Below are 14667 nucleotides of genomic sequence, written 5' to 3' on the forward strand. Positions count from 1 at the left end.
TATGTATACTGTCACCTGGTTGTCACGACATATGTCGCGCTACTTTATGTATACTGTCACCTGGTTGTCACGACATATGTCGCGCTACTTTATGTATACTGTCACCTGGTTGTCATGACATATGTCGCGCTACTGGCTCAGTCTGTTTGGTGGGTTCCGATTACCTCCCATGGATGCGAAAACCTATATGACCGTTTTTCTTTATTTTTCTCTCTGTTAATTCACCAGTGGCTATGTAACATGTGTTACAGAATGTCACCAGTGTAAGGGTTAATCTAGGTCAAAGTGACCGATTGCTCTCTTGGTCTTCCTTGACGGAAATATAAGTTGAAACTTTAAAAAAAAATTTTTTTAAATAAAATAAAACTTTTTCACACACATCATTTGAGTAATCACCCTTTGCTTTTGATTTGTCCTTACTTTCTTCCTACTTAAATTATCAACACGATCTTACTTAATTTCTTATTAAAATGTAAGCATTCACTATAAAAGTCAAAACAAAAAAAAACAAAAAGCGAGCACACTTACTTTGGCAAACCTCTCTTTGATAATGCCTTTTAGAGGTATTCTTGTGAAATTTTCTGCAAAATAAGGAAGAAAATCATTAAAATGAGTCACTGTGATTACACTAACCACATAACACAATCCTGACATTCGCGCATGGCCAGTGAAACAACCAAACCATTCCTAAACCCTAGCATGATGACACAGTCTACCCTTTTGCTGACACTACATTTGTCTTTATATCAACCCTTCTTCTTTTTCTTCTTATTCACTTTTTTTCAGTAAAGGAAAGGTATCTGATCATCATAAATAAAGACTGATGTTTGGAACTACAAGCAGATGGCAGAAACATGTCCATCATGGAATGAAAAGGAGCAGACAAGTTTGCCTGTCTGTATTTCTTCAAATTGTACAGACAACTACATGCTCAGTGCGGCTCCAACTGCTGCCAATACCAAATTTACAAAAATCAAAGCAAAGAAATAAGTGTTAGGATTTCTTTTTTGCATGATATACTTACTCCCAAATATGAGTCCCACACCTTCATAGAGCGCTAACTGTTCTCATTACTGACCTGCTAAATGTTTCACATTGCAGCAACCCCGCAATGCCCCCCACTTTCTTTCTTTCTTTATTTGGTGTTTAACGTCGTTTTCAACCACGAAGGTTATATCGCGACGTACGGGGAAAGGGGGGGGGGGGGGGGGGGGGGGGGGGGGGGGGGGGGGGGAGGAGGGGGGAGGGAGAGATGGGATAGAGCCACTTGTTAATTGTTTCTTGTTCACAATTAAGCACTACAGTAATAACAAGAAGAGCAAACGCTCGATCGAGTCACTTTCGCAGTTCTGAATATTATATGAGGCATCAGATGGACAGGAAGAAATTGCTATTCACAACACAATGAGTCACGTTCACATAAAATTTGAGCCCGGTCACTTTTATAGTTTCCGAGAAAAGCCCAACGTTAAGTTGTGTGTTGCCGAACAGAAAAGGCTAGTTATCTCCCTTGTTTTTCTGATAACGTTCGTAAAAGGCTACAGATGTAAATACTTTGATGTAAAGAATAATCCTACAAAGTTTCAATCACATCCGATGAACTTTGTCAAAGATATAAAATGTCTAATTTTTCCTTTGACGCTGACCTGTGACCTTGAAAAAGGTCAAAGGTCAACGAAACCATCGTTAAAATGTAGAGGTCATTGGAGGTCACGACTAAACAAAATATGAGCCCGATCGCTTTGATAGTTTCCGAGAAAAGTCCAACGTTAAGGTGGTGTCTACGGACGGCCGGCCGGACAGACTAACACTGACCGATTACATAGAGTCACTTTTTCTCAAGTGACTCAAAAATTGCTCCAGGGGCTTGCAACGTAGTACAATGTATTACCTTACTGGGAGAATGCAAGTTTCCAGTACAAAGGACTTATTTCTTACATACTGCTTGACTAAAATCTTTACAAACATTGACTATATTCTATACAAGAAACACTTAACAAGGGTAAAAGGAGAAACAGAATCCGTTAGTCGCCTCTTACGACATGCTGGGGTAAATTCTTCCCCCTAACCCGCGGGGGGTAATGCCCCCACACCCCTCCCCTCCCTGAAAAGACCTCCAAACATCTAGTCTTCAGAGGGAGCCAGTCTTAGAGAGGAGGTAAATATAAAAGTTCTAAACCCAAAATCTGATGAAGAGGGAGGGGGGAGCTCTTAAATGGGGGGTTAATCCTTGTATTGTTATCATTGTTCTTCAGTAAAGGAAAGGTATCTGATCATCATAAATAAAGACATGTAACGATGTTTGGAACTACCAGCAGTTGCCAGAAACTTGTCCATTATGTGAGAAGCTTTTAATTGGGGGGTTAATCCCTGAATTCTTATCATTCTTCTACTTTATGTCTAAGAGACTGCTAGCAATGAACTGTGTGACTTTAACACAGGGCAGGCACAGCGGTGCGCAGCATAGCTCACCTTGTGGCTTGATGTCGGGCGTCCAGTGTTTAAAGTGGATGTGACTGACCACGCCGTGCTGTCGGGCGTACGGCTGCTGACAGAAGCCACAGACGTAGATGCAGATATCCAGCTCAACCTCACCCCCACCTTCCTCTCCTGGAAACAGCCAGCACAAGAAGTCACTGTAAGAAAAGCGTCTGAGCCGCAAACCGTCTGCTTTGTAACTAACATGAAAAGCGTCTGAGCCGCAAACCGTCTGCTTTGTAACTAACATGAAAAGCGTCTGAGCCGCAAACCGTCTGCTTTGTAACTAACATGAAAAGCGTCTGAGCCGCAAACCGTCTGCTTTGTATAATTGTAACTAACATGAAAAAGATCTGAGCCGCAAACCGTTCTGCTTTGTATAATTGTAACTAACATGAAAAAGGTCTGCGTCTATCGTTACATGCGTGGTACTAGAAACGTAAAAGAAGTGGTTAGTTGCACATTTTTGTGCCCAGAGTTGTTTCACAAGATTCATTGTAAACCGCAGAGAGAGAGAGAGAGAGAGAGAGAGAGAGAGAGAGAGAGAGAGAGAGAGAGAGAGAGAGAGAGAGAGAGAGAGAGAGAGAGAGAGAGAGAGATGGGGGGGGGGGGGGGGAGCAAGCGAAAGGGGTGGGAGAGAGATCAGTGCTTGTGTGAAAAGGGTGTGTTGTGTCCGACTCCCTGGGCCTGTCTTTTCGGCATAAAATATAAGCACGTTTCCCCGTCAAATCTACCGCCTTCCTTGAGACTTCAAAACAAAGATCTCACAAATGTCCTTATAACCCAGTCTATTCCTCAGCTTCAAAATCAAAAGCAGAATAACTAAGTGGTTTGATAACTAAGTGGTTTGATCCGCAATGTTCTCTTCCAAAGCTTCGCCAACTTGAATTTGTCACCGTCAAACTGATTGTTGCGACATATAATTTCACTGTCCTAAACAGCTGTTCTTACAATCTTGATGGCCCAAAGATACTCAAGTTTATTTTGTTTTGTTTGGTTGGTTGGTTAATTTAGGCTGGCCTATACCTGATCACAATTTAAACAAAGACGCAGAAAGACCAAAAGACAGACAAAAGCACAAAATGGCACAAAGTCAAATTGCAGGCGTTTTATCTCAGAATTGCACCCTGCCTCTTTGAACAGAAGTTTCTGTGTTCATTTTTTTATGAACTGTATGCATAAATTATGTATCGTCTACGTAAGTGACCATACAATGTACTAACATATCTGAAAGACGTGGTATGACATTGTGTTTTCGTGTGCGCATGCATGTGTGCAAATCAATCACATGTAGCGTGTCTATTTATCGCAGGAGTCATACACAGCATTGTGGAAGTGTGCTCTCATTGCAAATGATCATTTTTCACATCACACGCTGCCTTGTGAAACCACACACTGACAATGTGATGTCCATTAACAGTTTTATTACATGCAGTAGGAAATATAATGCTCCTTGTTTACTCATTATTACAGTGCCACAAACATTGTAGGTCTCCACAAACACAACATTGTTTAGTTTGTGTTTTTTGAAATTTTGATTCACACAAAAAGCCAAGGCATGATCCGAATACAGTAAAAAGAGAAAATACAGTATGTTGTTCCATGGGCAGATTCAGAACAACTTAATCGCCATATCAAATGGAATTGTATATACTATAGTAATGATATATATATTGCATTTTTTTCAATAAAAGTCAACTGCTCTGGTACACAAGAGCATGAAATACAATTTCACCTAAACACTCACATCAATACTATCATTACACAACAAGACAGGCTTGAAATAGACGCCAGTTAAAAGGTCAACGATTCTCTAAAGCCTGGCCTTAACTGGGCCAAGTCGACTACGCAAATACTGGGCGCACGCAGCTATAGAAATGAGTTTTCGGTAAAACGACTTGGCAAAGTTTTCGCGAAGTTTACTTCGGTCTCAATTATGAATTAAGGACCGCCTTTACAGTTCACACTGGATGTTACCTTGCACACACACACACACACACACACAGTCACATTGTTCAACAAGAGACTGAATTATTTGTGTCATCAGAACAGATGAGAGGGAATACAAGTGAACGCAAGAGGTAAGGCAAAAATGTACAGTGCTCTCACATACATCTGATAATATATTCATAAACACTTTGATGTCTTGCGTAACCTAGATTATCACTGTATACATAAGAATACATGTAACCTTAAAAAAATATGAATTTAATGGACAAAAAAGACTGTACAAATTACAGATCAATTAGTCATTATGCATTTTTCCTGTTACATTCCTGATTCAGTGATTGATAAGATTTAGCCTTGAGTTGGGCATCAAAAAACAAATACATGCTGTTTACATGTCTCATGAACACGAACTTTAAAGAGACGATTCAACATCTTTTGTACAATGTTAACATCAGAAGATCTGGGCGGCAACTTCGCCCGTACTCAGAAAAACAAGCCGTGTTGGGTATTGCTGCCTTCCTCAGAAGCACAAGTATGGATGTGACATTGCTGTACTTTATAAACCATTGGCTACTCAGAACTTCTGACCTCCACACGTGTAAACGTAACACTGTTTGAATGCAATGGGAGGCATTTGAGCAAAGTGATACGTTTGTGTGTCTTAAAGTTTCTTTAACTTGTGTACAAGCATGGTAAAGAGAAGGTTTGTGTGTCTTAAAGTTTCTTTAACTTGTGTACAAGCATGGTAAAGAGAAGGTATGTGTGTCTTAAAGTTCATTTAACTTGTGTACAAGCATGGTAAAGAGAAGGTATGTGTGTCTTAAAGTTTCTTTAACTTGTGTACAAGCATGGTAAAGAGAAGGTATGTGTGTCTTAAAGTTTCTTTAACTTGTGTACAAGCATGGTAAAGAGAAGGTATGTGTGTCTTAAAGTTTATTTAACTTGTGTACAAGCACGGTAAAGAGACGGTTTGTGTGTCTTAAAGTTTATTTAACTTGTGTACAAGCATGGTAAAGAGACGGTTTATGTTGCTGTCAGCTGCTCACTCACTGCAGACCTGTTTACCCCTAAAACATTGCATGTGTATTTTCTGGGAGCAAAATGAGGCAAATGTGTAGTTTTGTAATTGAATGTGTAGAATTTCTCGTCGACCTATCACAACAACAAGAACAATGATTGCTACTTTTTACCACATGTATTGATTGACTGACGGAAAAATGGGAATTGCAGACAGTGCAATGAGCATGATGTTTTCCTTTCCGCGAAGACAAGGCATGGGTAGTCCTGATGATATTTTGGCAGAAAGACTTGGTTCGGCGCATTGCTCGTCTTTTTCTTTTTGGTCGGTGGCCTTTCGGAGTCATTTTCTTCACAGTTCTCATCTTCACTTTCGTGTGCTCTGCGTTCAGCCATTGTGTCGAAACGCCCGCATGGTTTGGTAACGCTTTCAGTTGTGCCCGGCATTTGCTTGGTGTTAGGAAACGCTATTCGACATTAACAAGCTACAACGCAACGCCCGTGGGCGCTTTACGCGCTGCACGCAGCAAACGACTGCTGGCCGAAAACATGGATTGGAAAATGGATCGGTCAAGGGAGATGAAGAAAATTACGGATTGTGATATGCGTAGCCGAAACAATACCGTTTGCGTGCAGGGACGGGGCGGTGTGAGAGCACAACGGGACAAGGAACAGGTGTAAAGACGAAAAAAAATAAAAAAAAAAAAAAAAAAAACCAATTTTATTTTTTTTAAATACTGTTTGCGTAGAAAACGACAGACTTGCGTAGTTGCGTAGTATATTATTCAAATTCGTAGTTTACTACGCTCAATGTGTAGTGTAAACAGGTCTGCTCACTGTGACCGCGTGACGGCAGTGGCAGAACACAGATGTCTACATTGGTACTGTCTTTGCAATACAGTGCATTTGAGTAACGTTTTCAACTTCCGTATCATCAAAGTGTGTCTTATTTCCCACTGCTCCGACAGTGTAAAGGTAAAACTAAAAGCAGTACATAGTTGTCTGCATGGGTACAGCCCGAACAACACTGTCTTAATGGAACTGTTCAGCTTCCACGTCACTTAAGCAAAGACAAGGAGTCTGTTAGTGTTACTGACAACTGATCGTCATCCGCATCATCAAAATGATGTGTTTATGTACTTTGCTTCAATTGCCAGCACGCAGTGGTCTACATCATCAAAATGATGTGTGTGTAACGCAAGGCGTGTGTAAAGGCCAGCTGAGCATCGGGGGCAGTGCCAGCACACAGTGGTCTACATCATCAAAAAGATGCGTGTGTAACGCAAGGCGTTTGAGTCTGATGGCCAGCTGATCAGCGGGGCTGGAAGTGAGGGGGCAGTGCCAGCACACAGTGGTCTACATCATCAAAATGATGCGTGTGTAACGCAAGGCGTTTGAGCCTGATGGCCAGCTGATCAGCGGGGCTGGAAGTGAGGGGGCAGGGGCAGCATGTAGTTGGGCTCAGTGTAGTTGTAGCCAGCGAAGCCAGGGAAGCCGGGGAACACAGGGTTCATGTTCAGACCCCCTGGGAAGGCCGGGGCCGCCTGCCTGCCGTCTCTACCGTCGCCCTGCGCGTGACGAGAACTGTCCATGTAGTGTGGCATCTCCTGTCGACTGCTGCCTGAACTCTCTGCCGACATGGGGCGAGATGGCGGTGCTTGTTGTTGTGGTGGTAGGGGTTGAGGCGGCACAGCTCTGTAGTCTGGGTGACCCATGTCTGCCCTTGTCAGGTTCTGGCTAACATCTGTCCTTGCCATATTGTGTCCGACATCTGTCCTTGCCATATTGTGTCCGACATCTGTCCTTGCCATGTCGAGTCTTATATCTGTACTCGCCATGTCCTGGCTAACATCTGTCCTTGCCATACTAAGTCCGACATCAGTCCTCGCCACGTTGTGTCTGGTGTCAGAGGCGGACCTCTCTCTGGGCTTGCTGCTGCTGCTGTGTCTGCGCTTGGTGATGTGATCGGTAGTCTGGTGTTTCTTCATGTGAACGTCCAAGCTGTTCTTCTGGGCGAAGGCGGCGTCGCACTGCTCGCACTTGTATGGCTTCTCTCCCGTGTGTATCCTGGTGTGCACCATGAGGCAGTAGTTGGAGGAGAAGCCCTGGTTGCAGACAGAGCAGTGGTACGGTGACTCTCCCAGGTGTTGCTGCATGTGTGTCTTCCACAGCGCCTTGATGTAGTATGTCTTGGAGCAGTACTGGCACTGGTAGCGGTTGGCCAGCTGGTGGACGCGGCGCCGATGTCCGTACAGCGTGTCGCGCGACTTGAACGACTTGCCGCACATGTCGCAGATGTGGGTCTTGGGCTGCACCAGGTGCGTCCTCTTGTGGCTCTTGAGCGACGAGCCGTCGGGGAAGGAGTGGTTGCACGTGGGGCACTTGTACTTCTCCGAGCGCTTGGTGGTCTGGCCGTGGTTGTGCAGCAGGTGCATGTCCAGGGAGGACTTGTTGGCGAAGACGGCCCCGCAGAAGTCGCAGAGAAAGCCCAGCTTGTTGGAGAAGAGCAGGATGCGCTGCATGTGTGACAGTCTCAGGCCGTCCGTACACTGCGTGCGGCACGTCAGCTGCCCGTCGCCGTCGATACTCAGGTGTCTGGCGGCCGGGTCCTGACCCATGCCCGTCTTGCCGCACACCTGGCACAGGTAGGTCGTCCCAAAGCGATGCCTCTGCAACACGCGCACAGGCTTCGTCAGTCATTAGGTTCACAACAAACTTCCCGCAGTTCACCAGATTAAATCCAAAAATATGTTAACACGAATGAAGAAATCTACAGCATTTCAACGCTTTCTTTCTTTCTTTATTTGGTGTTTAACGTTGTTTTCATTTCAACGCTTTAAATCTAAAAAGTTAAAATTGATTAAAGTAAGAGCTCCAGATATAGAAAACAACCAACAATATGCTAACAAGAGATCTCTGGCATTTCGCTGCTTTTAAGTCCAACAGTAATGGAAAATGAATAAAGTAAGAGCTCTAGATATAGAAAAAAACCATAAGTGACTTATTGAGAGCTAAATGGAACCAGTCTCCAGGAACTAAAGAGAATAAAAACACTTCATGAGTTATATGAATACGAGACTTTCATGCTAAAAGAATCTACTCTTCTTTGGTTAAATTTTATTTTTGAAATGGAATTGTAAAACGTCAGCCCTGCCAATTTTGCTGTGCATGCTTCACGCGTCTGGATGACCCGTTTCTGTGCCAGTACCCATTCTTCACAATTTGTCAATATATATACAACTTTACAGAATCAGCTGCTTTTTGTTTAGAAAGCAATGAATTGTTTTAGTAGTTTTATTGAGAAATAAAATCTTTAAAATATTACAATAAATATTTACCAAAACCACAAAGGGGGGGGGGGGGGGGGGGGTGGAGAGAGAGAGAGAGAGAGATCAAGCAAGTTTGTAGTCCCAAAACAGCTCTGTGAAACCATGTGTTGTTTTTCTTTGTGTAAAATAAGTCCCAATTCACTTGATGATGGAATGGAACGCCGAGTTCTAACATTTTGCATTCCAAGAACTCTTACTGTTCAAAACAACACTGTTACAAGCAGCCTCAGATTTGAAATCACATCCAATCTTGTGCATGCACAACCCTTCCCATTGTAAACAATCTCGTGGGTCAAGTAGAGCGCTGCTTACCACTTTGCCGTCCTTGACCTTGTCCTGTTTGCGCACTTTCTTCAGCACGTCGGACACAAGTCGTGTGTGGTAGTGCTCTGTCACAGGGCAAAACAAAGACCCCAATTCAAACATCCGCATGGCAAACTTTTCTACATAGAGATGCATGGCATGCAAGACAGAAATAACTAATAAGAAAAGAAAATATATATGCATTGTATATAAGTACAGTGGAACTACACGACCCGGGCATTGGTCATACCAGGCAGATTGTCTTTTTTTTCCCCCATAGATTTTTTGCTTTTTCTTGGAAGAGGAATTTTGTTCTCTCTGAAATGTGTAGCTTTTCTTAGAAATCCTCAGATCCCAGAATTCCCATGCCTGACATCACCAGCTCGGAGGGACTACATGGGAGTTTATATACAAGTGGAATAACTGTTTCTTATGAAAGTTGAGTATTTGAAGGGACAGACTCTTGGTGGAGCTTTCTTACACCCAGCCCTCACCACACGACTCGAGTTATTCTCCATGAAGAGGAAGTGTGGTGGAAACTGACCATCACTCATCACCGGGATTATTCCATAATATTTTTATTTTTTTCAAGTAATTAAATTGTTGCACACACTACAGGCATGGGAATTGAAAAAGTAAACAAGGCTGAAAATTTTTAAGTAATAGCAAAGTCGACGGCGCGAAGGCTAGGGGGGTTCGGGGGCATGCCCCCCCTCCCCCCCCCCCCCCCCCCCCCCCCCCCCCGGAATTTCTTTTTCTCTAAGAACCCAAATGGTGCAATTTGGTGTCATCTAAGCTCCACGTTTGCCATTAAATTAAGTTTTTAGAACCATTTTTGCCTCCCCATTTATTATTTTTGCGGACACTTTTGCTTTTTCGGCGGAACAAATAAAAAAAATCAGCGGAAATTTGCCTTTCGGCGGACAATTCCCATGCCTGACACTAATCTTCATTGAGGAGACCATTAGAGACAACTACTCTGATGACTTACACCTGATCTATATTTCAGGAGGACTGATAATGTGTACCTTATAAAATGCAAATGTTTCAGAAACCAAGATTATATCTTATCAATGTGGAATAATAGTGAATACATGTACCTTATGAAATGCAATTGATATAAACTGACCTTCCCTCATAACAGAGACTACTGTAAACGTAATAATTACACGTTCTGAAAGTGTTGTAAAAACTGACTTCACTCATAATAGAGACTACCTTAAAGCTGTGGTCTATTTATGACTTTCCGGGGATACAAGTTTAAAAAGATAGGGCTGAGAATCATGTAGAGAATTCTGTACAGCGAACGCGGCCTGACAGTGAAACCCCACCAATACGGCGTGTATGACCTTGACCTTGAGAGCTTCAGTCAACATTTTGCTGTGATAACATCCGGTCTGCTCTCTCAGGTTTGATCATATTTTATTTTCAAGAGAGAACAAGGGGAAAAAATAAACGCCTAGGCGGAGATTCGAACTCACAACCTCGAGATGATTTCGTGGCTGATGTCCTAACCACTAGGCTACTGCGCCAGTTGTGTAAGCGAAGGAAAAACATTAATATCAATTCATTTTATTTTTGAAGCAGCACGATTTATAGCCCATTGTTCAGAAGTGAATATAACTATTTCTTTGATGTCTGTTTTCAACTACACAGAGCTTTGGAGGGATTCAATTACAGTTCTTCTCATTTTTCTTGCATGTTGTAAATAGAGATATTGCAGCCAATGTCATGTAGCATGGTGGTGTAAACATGTACTGCGATTCTGTGAAACATATTTGCAAAATAAAGGCAAAATTGAACGGCAATTTTTATTTTGAATGGTAATTCAAGCGTAGAATGATATAAAATTATTAATTTTTCTCTTTGTCAACACCGGTGGAGTGGCCTAGCGGTTACGACATCAGCCCTGACATTTTGAGTTCGAATTTCTGCCCAGGCGTTTATTTTGTCTGCTCAATCCCTCTTGACAAGTATGCTCAGCTCTGAGAGAGCAAACCGGATGTTACCACGGCAAAATTCAAACGTTGACTGAAGCTCTGAAGGTGATTCATGCCGTATAGGTTGGGTTTCAGGCCGCATCGGTTCATCATTCTCACTCTCAGCCCCATCTTTTCAAACTCGTAGCCCCAGATAGTTATAAATAGACCACAGCTTTAATGATTCCACATTATGAAAGTTCAAGTGTAGTACTAGTAGGAAGTGTCAAGTGACCTTCACTCATAAACTACCTTAACTCATTCGCTGCGCGTCGGAACTGGAATTCCGACACCTGTGTTTAGCGTTGGCTGCGTGCCGGCACTTGAGTTCCGACGGATATCACGAATTTTTAACGGTGTAAACGGTCCTGCTGACCAAGGGAAACAACCCCTGCAATGAACTTCTATCTGTCTACAGTGGTACCATTCACTGTAAACAGTTCCTTCCCTTAAATTGTTGGGATTAATAAAAATTTTGTTGACGGTGTGCGACCCACGTGTTTTGACTTTTCCAAGATGGCGGATCGTTCTGCTAAGACGTAGTAACTTGAAAAGAGTGCTAGAACGTGTTATTCAGTACGGTTCTGATCTTGACCTCAGTGATGATGATAGTGGAGATGATATTTTAGATTCTGGTGACGATTTTGTGCCAATGGACGATCATTTGGGTGATGATTCGGGCAATGCAAGTGTCGATCATGACATTGTGTATGATGAACCCATGACGTAGAAAGTTTTTTTGTTTTGCTTCAAATTGGATATTTTGCGTGGATATGAAGACAACAAAAGGTATGTACTTTCAAATGTTTCATATATTTTCTAAAAGAGTAAGTTTCAAACTTTGCAAAAACATAAGGTATGTAAGGTTATCTTGTGTTGTTGATTTTTAATATTTTTTTCAAAATGGCTCTAAATCGCGCGTTGGCAGGGAACACAGGGGAAATTTAGCTGCGCAGCGAATGAGTTAATGATTACACGTTATGAAAGTTCAAGTGTTGTAGGAACTGACCTTTGGGGTCGAGTGTAGGTGTCCAGTGACTCTTCTCGATGTGGTTGACCATGGTGTATTCGCGCGAGAACGGTTGTCGGCACACGTCACAGATGTAGACAGGGGCGTCGAGCTCCACCCCTGAAACCAGGGACCAGAATGATTGTAGCACCTCTCTCTTTTTCCTTCTATTTACACATACTCTGACACTACCGTGGGACTCTCAACTGTAGCAGGGGCAGAACAATTACAGTGTCTCACTGCTGAGTTGGGCTACTTGTTGGCCAGGATGGGAGAAGGGCTTAGCATTGGGTAGTTTGATGTGAAATATAATACTTCCCTTGAACAACTTATTCCACTCAAGTGACCTGTTCTTAAATTTCAAACGTGTTTCTATGCCGATGTCTGAGGCCAAACTTGTTTACTGGCATGGCTTTAACACTTCAGCCAGCCTTGTGTTTGCACAGATGCTGCAGTCAGTCAACTCTTTGTTTTCCATTTTGGATGACTCATCTTTGGTAATAAAATGTCAGAACTAACCTCGTGTATTTTTATTTCCACTCAAAGCTGGTGGCGAAAGTCAGTTGCTCTTTCTTTTTTTTTTCTATCCTGATCACTATCTTTCATTTTTGTTGTCATTTTGTTCAGGCAGGCAAGTGAGAGTGAGGCACTAATCATTCTGATCCCTGCTCACAGTTGCAGTAGCGCAGCTCAGAATTCACCCACAACCACCACCACAATTTCCATCAAACATGTTCACATTGACACACACACACAATGATGATGATACGTGAAGAGTGAGACACAGCGAGTGAGGAGGTGCTTGCAAAATGTATTTTGTGTCGGTTTTTGAATAGGTTACTCCGGCTGTGCTGTTGCGGGTTGAATGCTTCCGTCTCCACCAATCTCCTTGTAATTGTTTTGTAATGGTAGATGTGGAGGTTACTTGCATTTTAACACTAACACTAACAAATACATTTACTGCCTGTGCAGCTTGACCGTTGAGAGACTCCAAACAGGGACAAGGCTGAACTTTGCATGTGCAACGGGACTACTAGTGATGACAGGCCTAACCTGTACCACAGGGACTACTAGTGATGACAGGCCTAACCTGTACCACAGGGACTACTAGTGATGACAGGCCTAACCTGTACCACAGGGACTACTAGTGATGACAGGCCTAACCTGTACCACAGGGAAATCAAAACCCAGCAAACAGGAAGCACAGTACATTCCAGGTTAACAGTGTGTTTAGCAACATTCCGTCTCTAATCACTAATGTGGCTGAAAACCATGTTTATCCACACATTTCTGTGATTTCAGTTCCTAAAACTATCAGTAACTTACATACACAAAAGAGAGAGAGAGAGAGAGAGAGAGAGAGAGAGAGAGAGAGAGAGAGAGAGAGAGAGAGAGAGAGAGAGAGAGAGAGAGAGAGAGAGAGAGATTGGGTAACTAAAGGGGGGTTGGGTAACAAAATTGACCAGCTGCACTAAGTTTCATACATTTTATTAAAATGGTAACTCAAGAGTCAGAACATTACAACATTAATAAACATCTCAGCTATCAGCTGAACAACAAACAGGTTAACCACCAAATCTTTCCAATACAGAGAACAAAACTTATAACCATAAAAATATACACATGAGGTCAGGCACAATACTGAGCAAAAAGTACAAAATGAATGGTAGGCACTTTCTGGATTTTTTTTGCAAAGAACTGTTTTCTTCTGGTTGTTAATGTTGTTGTATTGTGATTAAAGAGAGAATAAAGAATTAATATCATTTTACAGATTATTTTTTCTGTTGATGGTTATTTTGTTTTTGATTATTTTCTATTGAAAATACAACTTAAAATGGCCACTGAAACCTGACAAAAATGAGTGGTCTTGTTTGAGAAAGCACAATGGTAAGTGAAGCAGTTTGTAGTGTCATGTTTGTATTTATTTTGGTCAAACTAAGTGTATTTAACAATTAGATATGCTCATTTTCTTTCTTTACCGTAAAATGTGTCGTTAGCGTGGACGAAAAAATTGCATTCTGTAAGTAATGCTTCGTGTCTCACTTCACACGCTGATCTAAGTCCATACCATCATCATATCTTTCACATGCAACTCGATATTTCCACTGATAATTGAAAGTTACTGAATAAAATGACACAATCTAGCACAAATAAAAGCAATCAAAAGACCTAGCGTTGTGAAAGAATGTGTGAAAGGCAATATCCGACGTTTTGCGTCACTGCGTTACTTACGTTTTTGCACTTCCAAAATCTAACGCGAAGTCGACACAGGCACACGAACGAATGTCAATCGACTCAATGCACTGCGGAAATTTCCACAGATTAAGAATAAATGGCCTTCACCTTTCCCACAATGCATTGAGAGGAGGTATTTTGACCTGGAAGTTGTTCGTGTCTTTGGCGTTTCGCGCAAACTTACGACATCTCAAGAGTTTTTCAGACAGACGAACTTCAAGAATAATCGATCCCTAATTGATTTTGCTGTATTCAGTTGAGTTACCCAACAGGCAACTACTTTTGTTCATGTTTTATGCAAAATCACCAGCATTTGTTTAAATTGATGATGTTGGTAATGTTGGACACAACAATTCTGGTGTCAAAA

General features: G+C 42.2%; 1 protein-coding gene across 1 annotated transcript in view; it reads right to left on the reverse strand.

Moving 5' to 3' along the window:
• The window catches only part of LOC138974851 (zinc finger protein 26-like), an 85493-nt gene that overhangs the window by 10252 nt on the left and 60574 nt on the right, over positions 1-14667 (reverse strand). Inside the window, exons 3-4 of the mRNA XM_070347576.1 lie at positions 2473-2610; positions 529-581 (exon numbers count right to left, since the gene is read on the reverse strand). Coding sequence (XP_070203677.1) covers positions 529-581; positions 2473-2610 — 191 coding nt within the window. The remainder of the gene's footprint in view (positions 1-528; positions 582-2472; positions 2611-14667) is intronic.

The sequence above is a fragment of the Littorina saxatilis genome, linkage group LG8 (genome assembly GCF_037325665.1).
Source record: "Littorina saxatilis isolate snail1 linkage group LG8, US_GU_Lsax_2.0, whole genome shotgun sequence".
Taxonomy (NCBI): Eukaryota; Metazoa; Mollusca; class Gastropoda; order Littorinimorpha; family Littorinidae; genus Littorina; species Littorina saxatilis.